The sequence below is a fragment of the Cololabis saira genome, chromosome 18 (assembly GCF_033807715.1).
Source record: "Cololabis saira isolate AMF1-May2022 chromosome 18, fColSai1.1, whole genome shotgun sequence".
Classification (NCBI taxonomy): domain Eukaryota; kingdom Metazoa; phylum Chordata; class Actinopteri; order Beloniformes; family Belonidae; genus Cololabis; species Cololabis saira.
Window position 1 is genome coordinate 42897632 of NC_084604.1, and position 20416 is coordinate 42918047.

Here is a 20416-nt window from a genome sequence, read left to right on the forward strand (position 1 = left end):
GCCTGAGCCTTCAATCTTCTGATGTTTGAGGACGCAGTGCTTTGGACAGTGGACTCCCTCCTTGACACACTGTCTTCCGGCTCTACTTCAGGGAACTCATGCCCCGTTAGTTTCTCCTCATAAGCAACCAACTCCATCTTTTTCTCCACATCATTCAAAAAGTCTTTGAAGCGCTTTTTCTTGGGCTCAAACCAGTCCATTTGGTCACACTCTTTTTCTTCTTCTGACATGAACTTTGTGACAGAATCTTGAAACTGAATAAATTCGTCCAGAGCCTTTTCAAGCACATCACATTTTTGCTGTATGATGCGTGCATCTGGTCGTCCAGATTCATCCTCCAAAAGAGCTTGAATCTCATTCTGTTTGCGTGTCAACACTCCCAGCTTTCCTCTACGGGAGTGAATCATTTTCACAAGAGTCATCTCCTCTTCGCCAGCCTCAGCAGGCTCCTCCATGTTCTTTAATTGGTCATTCAAATCTGACATGGATACTTAGAATTCCTGCACCATGTGCACACCATTCACGATATCTGACAATTGATTCAGTAGCGCTGATCAGACACACTGATACTTTGTCTCCATTTCAAACCAAGATTTCAAACCACAGGGATTTCCATACACAGCAAATTATCCATGAGCCATCCAACAAACAGCAGTTTCAACAGCAGCATTTGGGACATCCAGTACCAAACAATTCCTTAATTCACATACAATGATTGCTCCAACTTGCTTCATTGCACATCCATTATTGTCTGCTTTATATCTTGTCCCAAAATCCAGTTGCCTTTGTTATATCCACTTTGTTTGGATCCCATTCATGTCCAAAGTCCAATTAGCAGTGCATGAAACTCCAGTGCAACAGTTTTTTAACTTGATGTTCTGGCTATTTTCTTTAATATAGCCACAGCCCCAGCCTTAGATGAGTGGTTTTAACGCACCTTGGTTGTAGATCCAGTCACCATGCAGCCAGTCATTGTGTAAAAAATAAACTCAAAATATACCCTACAAAAGTTCTTAAGCCAGCAAAAAGTGTATGTTCTTGTTTATGAAAAAAGAAAGAAAATGTATGGGAATGCTATGCTGAGGTTCTATGGTAAGTTGTGGTTAAAAAAAACTGTGTTTTGCTTCTCAACTAAGGCTCAGACTCCATTGTCTGACAAACATTTTCCACTTCCCTTTGTCAACTGGCCCCACACCCACAATTACCATGGGTGTGGCCAAGCTGTCACTCAGTGGCCAGACTGCAAATCAAATCAATAAACTAGAACCAAAAATATGGGAAGTGGTGAAATCATAAATATTCTTTTAACAGAAACATAAATGCTGTTTTGGCTCCTACACCACTCATTAAATCTCAATTAAATCAGTAGGCACATTTGCCAATGTATAAATTGTCAAATCATCAGCATATATTGCAGTGGTGGCATGATTTAGAATAAACCATAAATCATTGATGAATATTGAAAATAAAAGCGGACCCAAAGAACTCCCTTGGGGAACCCCACAGCTCACGATCTCAGCTTGGAATCACTAACATTAAAGTAAACAGTGCTTTTGCTTATGTTACAACATAAGCAAAACTGTTTCATGAGAACAAACAAACCCAGCGTCTCAACACCTGGTTACATCGCGGCTTTTCTGCGGCTGGTACGGGACGTCGTGACCCGCTTCTCCAAGAGATACGCTTTCATCGAGTACCGGGAGGCGCGGGCCCTAGCGAGGGCCCTGGCGAGGGCCCGCAGGGACGCGCACAAGCTGCTGGTGGACCAGCACGAGGTGAATTGAGGTGAGAGCAGCCGTGGTTACACCAGGCCTCCAGCAGCCAGGCTGCCCCAGGACAGGGCTCTAGCAGCCAGGCTACCTCAGGACAGGCCTCCAGCAGCCAGGCTACCTCAGGACAGGCCTCCAGCAGCCCTGGACGCGCTCGCCCATGCCATGGCGGACCTGGCAGCCGGCCGGACGGACCCCGGCGCAAGTTTGGTGTTGGGGGTGTGTGGCAGGGTGGAGGAGGTGCAGCCACTCAGGCTGACGGGACACAGGTGTGGCCCGTCAACCTCTCCACCCTGCCAGCCTTGATAAGGCGGGGCTGGACAGCAGCAAGGGTGTGGAAGACTGAAGCTGGAGCTGCTGAGCGGTGCTTGTGCACGTGTGTGTGGTAAATAAAAGGGTTCTGCACTAAACTCCATGTCCTCTCTATCCTGTTGGTCGGGCCTCGTAGCACTCGCCGTGCTACAGTACTGTTGGACCCCAGGAAGAATAGTGGCTGCTGAGGCAGCAACTAATAGGGATCTGAAATAAATAAATAAAAATAAAATTCCTATCAGATAAATAACTCTTACCACATGCAATAGTAGCTGATTCAAAACCATAGCAGCGTGACTTATTCAATAACCCAATCATCCGTCATTTGAGCAAGCGTCGTAGCTGTGGAGTGGCCTTTCTTGTATGAATGTTGATATCCTGAATTTAACCCATTTTTCAAAAACCCGTACAACGTCCTGACACTAAATGACAGTTTTGATGTGTTCCAGTCAGGTTTCCGGCCACATCACAGCACTGAGACAGCTCTAGTAAAGGTTCTTAATTATATCCACTCCAATACTGGCAACATTTCAGTCTTAGTCCTCCTGGATCTCAGTGCTGCTTTCAACACAATCAACAAGGACATCTTGATAGACAGGTTGAAGAACTGGGTGGGACTTTCTAGCACAGCACTAACCTGGTTTCAGTCCTTTCTAAAAGACAAATAATGTTTTGTGTCTTTAGGTAACTACATATCAGAGTTAACACAAATAACATGTGGAGTTCCTCAAGGTTCAGTTCTGGGGTCTCTTTTGTTTAATATTTACATGCACTCACTCTTCAAATTATGAAAAAGAACCAAATGTGCTACCATGACTATGCAGATGACACCCCAATCTATATAAGCATCTCACCTAGAGACTATAATCCAATTAAAACATTTCATCAAATGCATTGATTGCATTAAAAAGTGGATGTGCCACGATTTAATTCAGTTAATTGAAGATAAAAACAGAAAATAAATCTGAAAGCAGCGATGAACGGCCCGCCACCCTTGTGCACGTTCAGGCTGCAGTGGAAGCTTGTATGACTTCATGTAGATTCTTCAGAACTGGACATTTAGTGGATGACACCACCCACGACTCTCTATGTCAAACCATTCAAAAGTTATGGCAGAAAGTAGGAACTATCAGATATCGATATGCACCAATTATGTTCAAGGACTCAAAACTAAGTCCCATGAAACTGCCCACGAGTCTTTACGTCAAACCATTCAAAAGTTATGGCAGAAAGTAGGAACTATCAAATATGGACCAATCAGATGAAGGGTGGGCGCGCCTTTTGGCGTCTAGCGTCGCCACGGTAACGCTTTTGAAAGAGAAAAGTAATGCGCTTAGTCGCAGGATGGAGATGCACATTTTGATGTATAACACACCTGGGTGCACGTTACGGTTCGGGCCGTATTAACTGCCGAAGGAATGGCATAAATTGCGCCAAAATTACACGATTACTGCTGCTTTGAACAATATTTTAACATCAACACTAATCAGAAGGATTGGTGTGTATGTTGGTGTTTTCATCTTAATCTAGTGTCAGACTTGGACCAGAAAAGCTCAGGATGTTCAGTAAAGGTGAACATGTCAGAAGAACAACCAGGAACCCACATCATGGATGTAACAAAACTGTAAAACCTGTTTTATAAAGTCCAGATACGGTGGTGACCCACATGGACCTGATGACAACGTTGATATTTGAAGAAACACTTCTCTTATGAGACTGGAACATGTTTTACTTTCTGTTCAGGTTGGAGCACTGCGGTCTGTCAGAGATCAGCTGTTTTTCTCTGGTCTCAGCTCTGAAGTCCAACCCCTCCCATCTGAAACTTCTGGACCTGAGCAGGAACCAGAACCTGCAGGATTCAGGAGTGAAACATCTGAGTGGATTTCTGGAGAGTCCAGACTGCAAACTGGAGACTCTGAGGTCAGACATGTTTTAGTTGTGTGTTCAGATGAATCTGATGTGAAAGTTGTGTTGACACTAACCTGCAGACATCAGGCTGATCTTCTACTGATCCACACTGACCATCTGACTGCTCTGAGTTCTTCTTCTCTGCTTTAGTTTCATCTTAAACTTCCTCTTCTGATTCATTACATCAAACTAAACATGTGAATGTGTCAGACAGGAACAAATGAAGAACCAGAGATGTGTCTGAACCTGGAATAAAACATCTGAACAAACATGAATGAACTGGGAAATTAGAAAAAATACATTTGATCCAACATTTAAATACTGTAGGTAATACTAGAAATGTGATATTTATAATTTGTATTCTATTCAGAAAAATGTAAATTATATCTTGATCTTAAGGTGTTTTAAGAAACCAACTGAATATAAAGTTCCCAGATTGATCAAGGATTACATATTGTATTCCAGATTTCATCTCCAGCTGCTTTTCTCTGCGGCTTTTGTCAAATGTTTTCCACGGTTGGATTAGTTTCATGGTTGATCATCTTGGTGTAGTTTTTCTGGGACAGTTGGGAGGTTTGTTGCATAAAAGTAGAAAGAAGAAGTCCAGGATGTGTGAGAAAGGCTTGACATCTCCTCCTGAGTTCATCCTGGATTATTCCGCTGCAGGAAGACGATCCAGGATGAGGAGGTGCAGCTATGTGAAGCCAGGTTGAACTAATCCTGGTTCGTGCACGTTGACGTCTGTCTTAAGCAGACCATGAGGTCGGTCCCAGATGTCCTGGTTCACAAATGGAGGACGAGTGTCGCTGATGTTTCACCAAACGTACGAGGAACTTAAACAGCTGATACGTTCAGAAATGTCCTCCAGACGCTGTTAATAAACTCACAGAGTCTGACAGACAACAGTGGACAGACTGAACGTGTAGTCGTCCAATATGTGAGCTGTATAGATCATTTACTGAATAACTTCTTACTGTGGATGACATCAGTCAAACCAACGTTGGCTCCTTTGACTAACGTTAAATTTCATTTCAACAAATACAAGTTTACCAAATATAAAACTCTCACCATGGAAAACATATTTTTCTAGGTTTTTAATATCATGTCTTAATAAGTCTGTTAAGATCATTCATCCAGGTGACAGCAAGACATAAGGTGCAACAAATAATGTCTTTTTATGGTTTTCAGTGTGTAAAACTAAATATAAATACACGTGTGTTGAAGTAGGTAAATTGAAATAAAGCTGCCATCACCTTTCTAATTCTCATCTATGTGGAGCCTGTAAGGTGATGAAGATGATGATGAATTGTAATTTATCTGTAAATGATGATGAAGAAAATGAGGAAACAAACACACAGAAATGATGAATAAGTATTGATGAAATGATTGATTGATCAGAGTGACAGCTGACTGATCAGACGGAGCAGCAGGATGAAGAAGTCCTGCTTGTTATTCTGGTCCAGACCAGGTTAGCTGCACACCAGAAATCTCCATGGTAACGAGTCCAGACCTGCTTCTGTGCAAACACTAAGATTCTAACGTTTGTACCGACTGAGATATTAAAACACAACATGTTACAATAACAAGTTTATCTGCTTGTTTAACACTTGAAACTAGTTTTACTACATTAAATATTAGACATCAGTTCTTCATGTTTTTGTGTCTCTAACATTCGAACAAATGCTTCATTTTCTCTTCATACAAATGAATGAGTTGACATTTGTCCCAGAATTCCTCCTGACATGTTTGTTTGTGTGGAAACTTGAATCATTTGGCTGCACAACATGAGTTTGTATGGATGGATCCACTGGTGGAGCTGCAGATTTGAAGAGCTGAAATCACTACGTCTTTATTGCAGCAGCAGCATGATGTCATGAATATTGATGAAGATCTTTTTCACTGGTTCTGTTAGACTGTTTTAACCTGCATCCTGGAGGTTCAGCTCACATCTTTTATTCTTTATTCAGATTGATGGGCTGCAGTCTGTCAGAGATCAGCTGTTCTTCTCTGGTCTCAGCTCTGAAGTCCAACCCCTCCCATCTGAAACTTCTGGACCTGAGTGTGAACGACCTGCAGGATTCAGGAATGAAACATCTGAGTGGATTTCTGGAGAGTCCAGACTGCAGACTGGAGACTCTGAGGTCAGACATGTTTTAGTTGTGTGTTCAGATGAATCTGATGTGAAAGTTGTGTTGACACTAACCTGCAGACATCAGGCTGATCTTCTACTGATCCACACTGACCATCTGACTGCTCTCAGTTCTTCTTATCTGCTTTAGTTTCATCTTAAACTTCCTCTTCTGATTCATTACATAAAACTAAACATGTGAATGTGTCAGACAGGAACAAATGAAGAACCAGAGATGTGTCTGAACCTGGAATAAAACATCTGAACAAACATGAGTTAACTGGGAAATTAGACCACCATGGAAAAAATCTCTTTCTAGGTTTTTAATATCATGTCTTAATATATCTGTTAAGATCATTTCATCCAGGTGACATCAAGACATAAGGTGCAACAAATAATGTATTTTTATGGTTTTCAGTGTAAAACTAAATATAAATCCATGTGTGTTGAAGTTAGTAAAGTGAAATAAAGCTGCTGTCTAGACGATGAGTTTCCTTCATCAGCAACAAAACATCCAACAAGAACATCAGAAACTTTGTGTTGAAACTATGTCGTCACTCAATCAACTTTTTCAGAGAAAATGTTTGAAAAAACTCCTAAACAGACAAATATGTTCTGATTGATGAAGAAATGTCTCCTTAAAAACATGGAAATGATGGATATGGTTCATTTATTCATCATTTATGGAAGAAAACATTTTAACAAGTTCAAATTTTCACATCAAAACTCCCCTCCAATAAACTTTTACCTGCATTTAATATTTACATAGAAAGACTGATATTTGAATTAAAATTCTACCAAAACTGTTTCTGTCATTAAAAACTACATTAAACCCTGGATCATCAATTAGTTTCTATATTTTGACGAGTATTTGGTTCAGCACAAACTCAGACTTTTCTGATCATCAAGTCAATAATACTGAAGAGAAATATACGCAGACTATTGATCACATGTGTGACATCAATATGAACATCAGCCTTCATAAAGTCCATCACCTTTCTAATTCTCATCTCTATGGAGCATTTATAATGATGATGATGCTGAATTGTAATTAATCTGTAAAATGATGAAGATGATGCTGAATTGTAATGTATCTTTTATTCTTTATTCAGGTTGGTGTACTGCAGTTTGTCAGAGATCAGCTGTTCTTCTCTGGTCTCAGCTCTGAAGTCCAACCCCTCCCATCTGAAACATCTGGACCTGAGTAACAACAACCTGCAGGATTCAGGAGTGAAACATCTGAGTGGATTTCTGGAGAGTCCAGACTGCAGACTGGAGGATCTGGGGTCAGACATGTTTTAGTTGTGTGTTCAGATGAATCTGATGTGAAAGTTGTGTTGACACTAACCTGCAGACATCAGGCTGATCTTCTACTGATCCACACTGACCATCTGACTGCTCTGAGTTCTTCTTCTCTGCTTTAGTTTCATCTTAAACTTCCTCTTCTGATTCATTACATCAAACTAAACATGTGAATGTGTCAGACAGGAACAAATGAAGAACCAGAGATATGTCTGAACCTGGAATAGTTTAGTTTAGTTTATTTTGGTCATGATATCCCAAAAAAACAATAAAAATAAGACAAACATCAAAATAGCTTTTACAAAATTAAGAATAAAATAAAAATGACAACAAGGAAACGAATACACTCTTCAAAGAAAACCTTACAAAAAAGTTTCCAAGATACAAATAACATCTAGACTGAAAAAGGTGTAGCTGAAGCAAAGCTTATTCATTGTCTTCCCTCAAAAAGATTATTTAAAGTAATGAAATAAAAGCAAGAAGTAAGAGATAAGACAGTCAGTGAAACAAATTCCCTCGATGGGGATAACAAAGATTCCTCAAGAAATAAGAAAGAAAAAAAAGGTGCAATCTACATGGTTCCTTCATCCTTAAGTAATCAAATCAAATCACCAAGTAAATTAATACCCAAATTAACATAGTAAGCATCTTTTTATTTTATTTTTTTTATTATTTACTACTTCAATCAATCCATTCTTGTCCACGTCAGTCAAAAATATAGTATTTGGGTTAATATCAATATTCTTTTCACTGACATCATCTTTCATTTTTGGGAATAAAACATCTTTAGAAACATTCATGAATTTAACAGTTAATACGTTCAGAAATGTCATCCAGATGTTAATAAACTGAGAGAGTCTGACAGACAATAGTGGACAGACTGAATGTGTAGTCGTCCAATATATGAGTTATAGAGCTCATTTACTAAATAACTTCTTACTGTGGATGAAATCAGTCAAACCAACATTGGTTTCCTTTGACTAACATTAAATTTCATTTTAACAAATACAAGTTTACCAAATATGAAACTCTAAACATGGAAAAGACATTTTTCTATGTTTTTTATATTATTCCTCAATATGTCTGTTAAGATCATTTCATCCAGGTGACATCAACACATAAGGTGCAACAAATAATGTCTTTTTATGCTTTTCAGTGTGTAAAACTAAATATAAATACATGTGTGTTGAAGTAAGAAAACTGAAATAAAGCTGCTGTCTAGACGATGAGTTTCCTTCATCAGCAACAAAACATCCAACAAGAACATCAGAAACTTTGTGTTGAAACTATGTCGTCACTCAATCAACTTTTTCAGAGAAAATGTTTGAAAAAACTCCTAAACAGACAAATATGTACCGATTGATGAAGAAATGTCTCCTTAAAAACATGGAAATGTTTTTACATTTTACCAAGTTCAAATTTTTACATCAAAACTCAGCTTTAATAAACTTTTACCTTCATTTAATATTTACATAGAAAGACTGATATTTGAATTAAAATTCTACCAAAACTGTTTCTGCCATTAAAAACTACATTAAACCCTGGAGCATCAATTAGTTTCTATATTTTGACCAGTATTTGGTTCAGCACAAACTCAGACTTTTTTGATCATCAAGTCAATAATACTGAAGAGAAATATACGCAGACTATTGATCACATGTGTGACATCAATATGAACATCAGCATTCATAAAGTCCATCACCTTTCTAACTCTACTCTGTATGGAGCATTTAGAATGATGAAGATGATGCTGAATTGTAATTAATCTGTAAAATGATGAAGATGATGATGATGATGATGATGATGATGATGATGATGAATTGTAATGTATCTTTTATTCTTTATTCAGGTTGAGGTACTGCAGTTTGTCAGAGATCAGCTGTTCTTCTCTGGTCTCAGCTCTGAAGTCCAACCCCTCCCATCTGAAACATCTGGACCTGAGTGGGAACACGAACCTGCAGGATTCAGGAGTGAAACATCTGAGTGGATTTCTGGAGAGTCCAGACTGCAGACTGGAGACTCTGAGGTCAGACATGTTTTAGTTGTGTGTTCAGATGAATCTGATGTGAAAGTTGTGTTGACACTAACCTGCAGACATCAGGCTGATCTTCTACTGATCCACACTGACCATCTGACTGCTCTGAGTTCTTCTTCTCTGCTTTAGTTTCATCTTAAACTTCCTCTTCTGATTCATTACATAAAACTAAACATGTGAATGCAGTGTTTCTCAATCCTGGTCCTCGTGGGCCCCTGTCCTGCATGTTTTAGATGCTACCCTGCTTCAGCACACCGTGATAAAAGTACCTGTGTCATCAACAGAGCTGTGCAGACCTTGGTGACAAGCTAATGAGGACCTTTAATTAGAATCAGCTGTGTTGGTGCAGGGAAACATCTAAAACATGCAGGACAGGAAACACGAGGACCAGGATTGAGAAGCACTGTGTGAATGTGTCAGACAGGAACAAATGAAGAACCAGAGATGTGTCTGAACCTGGAATAAAACATCTGAACAAACATGAATTAACTTTACAGCTAATACGTTCAGAAATGTCATCCAGATGTTAATAAACTGAGAGAGTCTGACAGACAATAGTGGACAGACTGAATGTGTAGTCGTCCAATATATGAGTTATAGAGCTCATTTACTGAATAACTTCTTACTGTGAATGAAATCAGTCAAACCAACGTTGACTTCCTTTGAATAACATTAGATTTCACTTTAACAAATACAAGTTTACCAAATATGAAACTATAAAAATGGAAAAACATATTTTTCTGTGTTTTTAATATTATTCTTTAAAGGTATTGTGACATCATTTTTAACATGCTTTTAACACTATTAAAAGTCTTGGCCAACATCCCTTAAATGTGTCTAAAAGAGTGTAACAAGAAAAACTTCACTCTAGTACTCCATTCTGTCCTTTTTATGACAGTGTTTTTTGCGCCGTGAAAAACGGGTCCTCTTCCCCCTTTCCTGTCAATCATTGCGCCGCTCCTCCTCCAAACCTCCTCCAACCAACCGCTACACACTTCTGCCCGCGTCTCCACACACACGCGCGCACACCACAAACACCCACACACACAGCCCAGACAGGGCGACTACAGCCCGGGGATGAAGTCCAACCGGGACCAGAGGACCGGGACCGCAGCTCCCTGCGAGCAATACACTCACAGCGGCGTCGGAGAGTTAAGCCGGGAGCGACAGGCGAAGCATGCACGGAAAAGCAGCAGGGCGAAGCAGACAGTCCACAGCAAACAATCACAAAAATAAAGGCATATAAATAAAGTGTCCCCTTATCTTAAGTCCAGTCAGTGGCCGCGGGTCTTCTTAGCAGTTTTCCTCCGGTGATTAGAACAAAAGAGGCTCTAAACAGCTCCGTGTTAAGCCTGATTTATGGTTCCGCGTTACACCGACGCAGAGCCTACGGCGTAGGGTTCAGCGTACGGTGCGCGTCGCCGCGTAACCCTACGCCGTAGGCTCTGCGTCGGTGTAACGCGGAACCATAAATCAGCCTTTATGGTGCGCTGGAGAGGAGAGGAGGCAGGGAGCTGGGTGGAGGGGGCGGTGATTTAGCGGATCATTACGTAACGATCCGCCACCAAACCAGGTGCGCCGTTTTTGCACAGTTATGCGGAAAATCCCAGAAAGCACACAATACACTGAATGTTAAAAGTTCGTTGTTTTTTGGGTGTAATTGATGTCAAGACACCCAACAAAACACAAAAAATCAAGAAAAATGTGTTTTTCATGTCACAATCCCTTTAATACATCGGTTAAGATCATTTCATCCAGATGTCATCAAGACATAAGGTGCAACAAATAATGGCCGGGTTTCCCAGATCCAACCTCTCTTAAGGATTTAAGAGAGGTTCAAAGAAGGTTTGAACTAAGAGAGAACCCTAAGATACGGGTGTTTCCCAGATGACTTCTTAACACCGTCCTTTAGTTTCGCTCTTTCAGACGCTCTTTGGAGCAGCTGTCCGGTTCTGAAACCAAATGAATCGATGCCAGGCAAATCGATCACCGATCACTATCAGCGCATTTTCACACGCAGCACTGCTGCCTAACGCACTAATTCACTGCTGCCTGTGCGTTATAATAAAAAATTAAGATGATAAATATAATTCAATGACCCTTTTTCATCCAAACGGTGTGTTACTCCGTTATTTCTGGCTACAGTGAGGCTTTTTTCCCCCACACGCAGAAACCGGGAGGAAACGGGGTGGGCGTGTATGTGCGTTCAAAAACATGAGCCAAGAGAAGGCGAGTTTCGCAAATCGCAACGTGGAATTACAGCAATCCCTGGTTTTTCGCAGGGGTTATGTTCCAAAAAGAACCCGTGATAAGTGAAATTCTTTTTACAATTATAGAGGGCTTCAGATTGCAGAGATCATCCCCGCCTCGCACGTATTCCTCCTCTTCTGAATGATGCGGCATCCCGACTCGCGCTGTATACAGCGCGAGTCGGCAGGTGGGTTTTTTCAAGAGAAGAAAATAGTTATGGGTCGTTGTCTTCGCTCTTTTTTCTTCTGGGCAAAAAGATTCTTTAATATAAACCGACACCATTGATTATATTTGAGACTGTAATGAACGATTCATCAAAGGATCTCGTTCTTCAGCTGCTGCTTCCCTGTCATCACATAGGTGCGCTCGGGCTCGGGCTCGGGCACGGCGCAGGTGTCACGGCTGCCTGACAGCCCGGTCCGACAGCACGTCCAGGGGACTGAAGTGCTGACGCACGAATGCGTTCATAAAAACAGTTCTGCTTCGCGCACGGCGATGCGGTTGATTTGCAGCGAGAACATGCTGTATAGCAGCCAAATTATCAAATAAATGATATTCATGATGATCGTTTTATTTGTGCGCATAAAGCATATACAGGAACACACTTGTTATTCCTTATTTTTCTTTTTTTTCCCCCTTTGCTGTCACCAATAAATGCTAAACAATATAAATCTAAAGTATAAAATAGATCAAAATTTGTGCGGGGTGCATTGTTTTAATATCTCATTGCTTGGTGTGATATTGATTTGCTGACGCGGCTGGATCTGTGAGTCTTTGTTCACTAAGATGGTTGTAAAGACTGGGTCAGCAGCATCTTTCATTTCCTTCTTAATGAAAGAGATACTTAAGCTAAGAGCGACTCTGGGAAACGCGATTTTCTTTCACAGGCTCCTTAAGAAGGTTTGAAAGAAGTCTTTCGCTGTTAAGAACTACTTAACTGATCTGGGAAACCCGGCCAATGTCTTTTTATGGTTTTCAGTGTGTAAAACTAAATATAAATACATGTGTGTTGAAGTTAGTAAACTGAAATAAAGCTGCTGTCTAGACGATGAGTTTCCTTCATCAGCAACAAAACATCCAACAAGAACATCAGAAACTTTGTGTTGAAACTATGTCGTCACTCAATCAACTTTTTCAGAGAAAATATTTGAAAAAACTCCTAAACAGACAAATATGTACTGATTGATGAAAAAATGTCTCCTTAAAAACATGGAAATGTTTTTACATTTTACCAAGTTCAAATTTTAACATCAAAACTCAGCTTCAATAAACTTTTACCTGCATTTAATATTTACATAGAAAGACTGATATTTGAATTCAAATTCCATCAAAACTGTTTCTGTCATTAAAAACTACATTAAACCCTGGAGCATCAATTAGTTTCCATGTTTTGACAAGTATTTAGTTCTAGTTTCCCTGTAAGGTTCAGATTTGTACGTTTTTGTACCATCATGCATCTGTTCTTGATGAATCAAATGTTTTAATCAGACAAAAGTTTTCTGCACCAGTTCCAGATCCATCACTGGAGAAGAGATGTCTTTCATGAATGCTGAATAAACACAGACGTCCTCCTGTCCTGAAACTCTTTCTCTGCTCACAAAGTCCTTCTAGGAATGAAAACTTTATCGTCCAAAACATAATTTACAAACAGACGTGTTATCGGGGCAGAAACACGTGACATGAATGGACTTGACATGGTCTAGACTGTCGTCCTCATCACTGACTTTATTGAAATCAGCACAAACTCAGACTTTTCTGATCATCAAGTCAATAATACTGAAGAGAAATATACGCAGACTATTGATCACATGTGTGACATCAATATGAACATCAGCCTTCATAAAGTCCATCACCTTTCTAATTCTCATCTGTATGGAGCATTTATAATGATGAAGATGATGCTGAATTGTAATCAATCTTTCATCCTTTATTTAGATTGTGGAGGTGCGGTCTGTCAGATATCAGCTGTTCTTCTCTGGTCTCAGCTCTGAAGTCCAACCCCTCCCATCTGAAACATCTGGAACTCCTATTCAACAACCTGCAAGATGCAGATGTGAAGCAGCTTTCTGATCTGGTGCAGATTCTAAACTACAAGCTGTAGACTCTAAGGTCATATATGAACAGAGTGATTATATAATTACATTTTCTAATATTTGATTTAACTGTATGTTGTATGTACGCTGTTTTTAATATCAGTCCGCAAGGTTCTTCAATTCAATTTAATTCAACTTTATTTATATAGAGTCTAATACAACAGATGTTGTCTCTAGACGCTTTTCAGAGATCCAGAACATGAACATAAACATAAACCCCCGAGCAGTTATTACATAAACAATGGCAGGTAAAAACTCCCCTAGTGGGAGAAAAACCTTAAGCCAAACAGTGGCAAGGAAAAACTCCCCTTTAGGAGGAAGAAACCTTGAGCAGGACCAGGCTCATAAGGGGGGACCCTCCTGCTGAAGGCCAGACTGGGGGAGTCAGGGACGGCAACAGCACAGCAGGCAGGTGGAAGCAGCAACAGGATGATCAGATGGGGGGGCGTCAGCAGCACACAGCAGACATCCACGTGGGCAGGTGGAAGCAGCAATGGGGGGGACGCAGGCCAGAACGCAGCTCCCGAGGCTCCGGCCTGCAAACATGCACAAAAGAGAAAAAAGGGGGGCCGGCACAAGAAACTACAGGAGTGATGGACAAAAATGATAGCTATGAGATATTTATAAATTCTTGCTTAATAATAATAATGACAGCAGCTTTCCCATTGGTTACGTATAAATCATGTGATGTGTATTTTGTTTTGTGAAGCTATGGAACTGAGGGAGCACACTAGTTTTGACCGTGCTTGCATGATAATATTATTTTGTCGTATTATCGCACAGTTTTTGTTTTTTGTAATTGAAAGAAAGGTTTCTCAATAAACTTTTGAAATAAGAACACGGACTGTGACGTTTCATTGAAGTACGCGTCAGCTACATGCTTGAGAACTAAAGCTTAGTGTGCTTTACCAGAAATTAGACAGAGACACTTACACAGAGGTAATATATATAAAAACTCATTATTTTATGTATTGTGTTCATTTAATTTAAGGGTTAATGCAAATTAACATACCACCTCTATAAAAGTAGATGGTTATATTTTATATGGTCTATTCTAAAGCCTGAATTATGGTTCTGCGTTACACCAACGCAGAGCACATGCCGTCGCCGTGACGCCGTCGTGAACGCCGTCACTCCATTTCTCCGTGGTGCAGTACCCCGCGCGACCGCTACTTAGCGATCTTTTCCTGAATGGTTTATACAACTTTTAAGGTCATATGGAATCCAAGACATAAGGAAAACTATTGTGTAAAAAAACAAAAACAAAAAAAATCACACATACATGAAGAAAAGAGGCTGAAAGTTCACGACTGCTTCACGAACCGGAAACCGGAAATGCGTTGCTACCAAGCGAACCATTCACAGCTCTCCGTCTGCTTTGGGTCTGCGTCGCCTCCATGCGTAGTTACAATTTTTGGGAGGTTTTGATTTGATTTTATTTGGATCCCAATAGCTGATGTAGTTTACATCAACTACTCTTCCTGGGGTCCGATCAATAAAACAATAAAATAATATGATAAAAATAAAAAATAAGAACACAGTTCAGAAATAACAAACATCACAAAAAGATTTACATAGACAACGTACAGTCTATAAAAGTACCAGCCATTAGCAAATCAGCAAATTTAGCAAATCATTTAGCAAGTAAATAGCAGCACTATGGCTCCGTGCCGGTTTCATGGCTCCGTGCCGGTTTGGATGGCTCCGTGCCGGTTTCGTGCTTTGTTTGTGGTTTTTTGTTGCAGATTTCCAGTGCTTGACGTGTGTCTCCGTGTGTTCCTGCTTCCTGGATTGGCAGTGGATGTCGTCACCCCCTCCCCCCCCCAAAAAAAAAAAACAAAAAAAAAAAAAAACACTGGGTTTGTATGTGTATATTTATGTATGTGTACGCATATGTGTGCGTATATATATGTATATATTACATATAGTAATAATGCACATATATACACTTTTGGTTTCTACCGTCATGGTATCAATCAATAATATGTGTGCAGACAAGGTAAAAAAAGAAAAAAAAAAAAAAAAAAGTAAATAGCAGCAAAGCATAGTCTTAACATCCAATCAGATATAGTCCATGTGATTTAGTGGGGGATCATCACACATATACAGTGTCAAAACACACTCAGATACAGCAAGATACACCATAAATAAATCATTTATGGTTACACTACCTTTTGTGAGCTATGTATTTCTTCACCTGTTTTTTGAAACTGACCTTGCGCTGGGTTTTAGAAATGTAACCCGGAAGAGAATTCCATTCAGCAATAGCTCTGTAGAGCACTGTTTGTTGTTTGAAATTTGTTTTTGCTTTTGGAACACAGTATTTACCACTAACTGCATGTCTGGTGGGATATGAGTGTGTGTCAGCACTGAGTGTAATGTTCATATAGACAATCAGGGATTTTCAGATGATAAATGCCTCTCACAAAGTAGATTAGGGATACTTTCAGCCAGCCAAGTTGAACATGCATGCCATTAATGTCCCTGACTCCCCCAGTCTGGCCTTCAGCAGGAGGGCCCCCCCCTTATGAGCCTGGTCCTGCTCAAGGTTTCTTCCCTCCTAAAGGGGAGTTTTTCTTGCCACTGTTTGGCTTAAGGTTTTTCTCCCACTATGGGAGTTTTCACCTGCCATTGTTTATATAATAATTGCTCGGGGGTTTATGTTTATGTTTATGTTTAGGTTTATGTTCATGTTCATGTTCTGGATCTCTGGAAAGCGTCTAGAGACAACATCTGTTGTATTAGACGCTATATAAATAAAATTGAATTGAATTGAATTAATGTTAGATCTTAATGTGCAATCAAGAGCAACACGAGCTGCTGTGTTCTGAGCCCGTTGTAGCTTCCTGTGGCAGGGTGCAGGATTGGGGCAGGGTGCAGGATTGGGGGGGGTCTGCAGGGGAGAGAGGGAGTGCGGGGGAGTGGCGCGCAGGTGGCGCGGCTGGAACAGCTGATGGTGCACAGGTGTGTCTAATCGCTCTCTGTGTATTTCAGTAGTGTGCGGGCTCTGGAGACAGGAGAGGATGGAAGCAGAGCGGAGCGCAGGTGCAGCTCTGCTGACGGTGCTGATGCACGGAGAGCCTCTGGAGAGCAATAAAACGTTTGCTCTTAGAAATAAAAATAGTTTCTACAAAGATCCCGGTGTCTGCTGTCCTGTGTGACCCCGTAGCAACGAGACGTGCTACAATGGCGCCCAACGTGGGGCACTATGACAGCGGAACGCAGAGGGGAAATGGAGCGGACAGTGGCGTCCCTCGCCCAGGTGATGACCGAGATGTCGGCCATGCTCCGGAGCCAGGCCGAGCGGCAGACTGCCACCCTGGATGCGCTGGCGGCTCAGCAGGCAGGCCGGGGGGGTCGCCCGCCCGCTCCTTTTGCGGGGGTGGCGCTCCAGAAGATGACCGAGGCGGACGACCCCCTCACATTTCTGGACACCTTTGAGGCGGTGGCGGAGGCCTGTGATTGGCCGGCGGCGGAATGGGCGGTGCGTCTCCTGCTGCTCCTGTCAGGGGAGGCCCAGCAGGCGGCTCTCGCCCTCCCAGCGGCCGCACGCGCCACCTACGCCCAGGTGCGGCGGGCGGTGATGGACCGGCTGGGGCGGTCCCCGGAGGACTACCGCCGCCGTTTCAGGGAGTTCAAGCTGGGGCAGACAGACCGCCCCTTCACCTTCGCCCACCAGCTCCACGACGCGGCGGTGTGGTGGCTGAGGCCCGGCGAGGCGGAGGGGGAGGAGCGGCTGACGCAGCAGGTGATGATGGAGCAGTTTGTAGAGGGGCTCCCCACCCGGACGGCGGCGTGGGTCCTGCTATCGCCCGGGGACCGGCATAACCCTGCAGGAAGCCATCACCTTTGCGGAGGACCACCTGGCGGTCCATCCGGTGGACACAGCAGTGGCGGGACCCGCAACGCGACCCACCCCTGCGCCGTGCCGGAGGTTCGCCACGGCAGGGGGTCCACCAACTAACTCCTTTTTCCCCTCCCCAGAGCTCGCACACTGTTCTGCCCAAAACACCTGGGCAGGGCTGCTGGCGGTGCGGCCAGCCCGGACACATCAGGCGGGACTGCCCGCTGCGCTGCGCTGCAGTGATCCGGGTGGCCGGCCCGCCGGCATCCTCCCCAGACTCAGGAGGGACATACAGGGTTCCGGTAAGGATCTCTGGGGGTATAAACTCGGCCTTGGTGGATTCCGGTTGTATGCAGTCAGTAATTCACCAAAGCCTGGTGCGACCCGAGGCATTGATGAATGTGTTGTCCTGGGTGGAGGTTGTGTGTGTTCACGGTGATGTGCACAAGTACCCCGTGGTGCCAGTGGAAATTAGACACAAGGGGAAAAAGCACAGAGTAAAGGCCGCAGTTAGCTCCCGCCTTTTTCATCCCCTGATTTTGGGACACGTTTGGCCGGGGTTTGGAAATTTGGTGAGGCAGTGTGTGGGGATGCAATCACGGCAGCCAGGGACATGCGGTATGTGCGCTGTGCTCGGCGGTGACGCAAGGTTGTCCGATGCTGCAGACAGAGAGCGAGAGGGACCGGCGGAGGCTCCGGCGGAGACTCGGCGGAACCCGCTGCACTCTATGGAAGATTTTCCACTCGAGCAGTCTCGTGACGATACTCTACGCTCAGCCTTCGACCAAGTGATACAAATTGATGGTCACAAGGGCGACAGGACAGTGGCAGAGAACCTGAGGTCAGACTGTCATTAAACACCTCCAGAACGTCAGGTGCTAAAATACTCCAGAAGGCTTTGTAAAATTCAGGCCATCGATGCCAGGAGACCGCCGTCCCTGCATACCCTGCAGAGCGGCGTGTAGCTCCTCCATCTGCAGTGGCCGGTCCAGCTGTGAGTTGGTCTCCTCAGAGACCAAAGGCAGTTCACCACAGAACCCCTCAAACAGAGCATCATCTTCCACACTCGCTCGTATAGAGAGATGAAAAAAACTGCACAGCTCGCCTTCTGATCTGACCAGGTTCAGTGAGCTCCTGCACCGTGTCAGAGAGCAGAGAGTGGATCACACAAGCTAGAGGGAGCATCCATCGCTGTGATGTTCTGGACCTGGGACCGGACCAGTGCATCCTGTACCCTGGTGTCCAGCAGGTTGGCTAAAGCCATTTTTTTGGACTTGAGGATTTCAATATATATCCTCGATTTCCTGTGGAAGCACTCATTGATTCCAGCTCCACTATCTCAGTCTCCAGCTCTTTCATAGATCGACAGATGTCACGTGTGACATTGAGAGTATACTGCTGACACAAAAGCTTTATCTCAGTCTTACCATGGTCCCACCACTGCCTAAGACAAGTAAAATCAGCTTTCCTGTGTCTAAAACCAGTCCAAAAATAACTAAAAGCCTCGCTAAAACCCTTGTCAAATGTTAAAACTGAATTAAAATGCCAGTTTGCACTCTTGGGTAAAATGTTCTTTATGGTGACATGACATAAAACCAAAGAATGATCTGTAAAACCAGCTGGCATTATTTTACACAGCTTAAAAACATTAAAATGGTGCTTAAAACAATACAAACGATCAAGTCTGGCTAAGGAGATTCTATCCTCTCTCAGGTGGGACCATGTGTATTGTCTGCAGTCTGTGTGCATTCTTCGCCACACATCCACCAGGCCGTGGGAGTAGACCAGCTGTTTCAGAGCGTGTTGGGAGGCTGGATGAGGCTCTGCATGATTACGGTCTAAAAACTCATACTCGGTACAGTTAAAATCCCCACCCAAGAATAAAAAAACCTCCGACCCACTGCAATTCAGTCTAGTGTTGACTTTTTCTTGAAAGCTCTTCCTCTCCTTACCGTTTGTTGGAGCATAAATATTCATAAAAAACAGTGTGTGATGTTCAAACTGTGCCTTGACTAAAAGACACCTCCCCTTCACCACATGCTCGACGTCCAGGGACGATGGAGTAAAGTTCCGAGAGAACAGGAAGGCCACTCCACCGCTGAGTGTGGTGTTGTGGCTCAAAGCCACCTCTCCTTCCCACTCTTTGTTCCAGTCCACCTCATTGCCTTCATCACTGTGTGTTTCTTGTAAAAACAACACATCAATATTTTTCATCCTTGCTGTGTCAAACACCAGTGCCCTTTTCCTTGCCTCTCTGGCACCATTCACGTTTAACGTCACCACTCTAAAAGAATCCATTATGATGGAGATGTTAAAAGCAAAGACAGTAAAAGAGATAAATAAAAGTAAAACCAACAGCTTCAACATCATTAAAAACCGAGTTGCTTTCTCACCTTAAGCATTTGTTTTCTCAGTCTAAAAATGTCCTGATCAGAGAGATCTGATGTAGCTCGGTTTTTAATGACACGTTTCGCTGAGTTATAAAAAATGAGCTTGTCAGGAAAATGCTGCTCTATATCCAGGTCTTTCATGCCTTTTGTCTGCTGCAGGAACGCCTTAAACATGGTTTCAGAGTATAGTTTCTGTCCCTGACTGGCAGTCATCTGACTGCACGACATGTCACTGCAGTCAGATATGCAGCCTTCACTGTCGCTGCTGTCTGCAGCACTTGGTTTTGCCCACAGCCGACCAGCCTTACAGCCCACAACATCCTTCTGCGTATTTTTTCGTTTGCTGTGCCGTTTTGAAGGATGAGGATCACAGACCTCCATGACC

The 20416-nt window shown here is 42.7% G+C and overlaps 1 protein-coding gene across 3 annotated transcripts in view; it reads left to right on the forward strand.

Moving 5' to 3' along the window:
• Window positions 1-17040, forward strand: part of LOC133464926 (NACHT, LRR and PYD domains-containing protein 3-like) — a 52479-nt gene extending 35439 nt beyond the window's left edge. Inside the window, exons 8-13 of one of the 3 annotated variants that reach the window (XM_061747134.1) lie at window positions 3825-4001; window positions 5957-6130; window positions 7230-7403; window positions 9269-9445; window positions 13640-13813; window positions 16792-17040. In XM_061747134.1, the coding sequence (XP_061603118.1) occupies window positions 3825-4001; window positions 5957-6130; window positions 7230-7403; window positions 9269-9445; window positions 13640-13805 (868 nt within the window). In that variant the 3' untranslated portion in view covers window positions 13806-13813; window positions 16792-17040. Of the gene's footprint in view, window positions 1-3824; window positions 4002-5956; window positions 6131-7229; window positions 7404-9268; window positions 9446-13639; window positions 15615-16791 lie in introns of those variants that run through there. The other 2 variants (XM_061747135.1, XM_061747133.1) reach the window with 2 other exon arrangements.
• Window positions 17041-20416: the final 3376 nt, after the last annotated feature.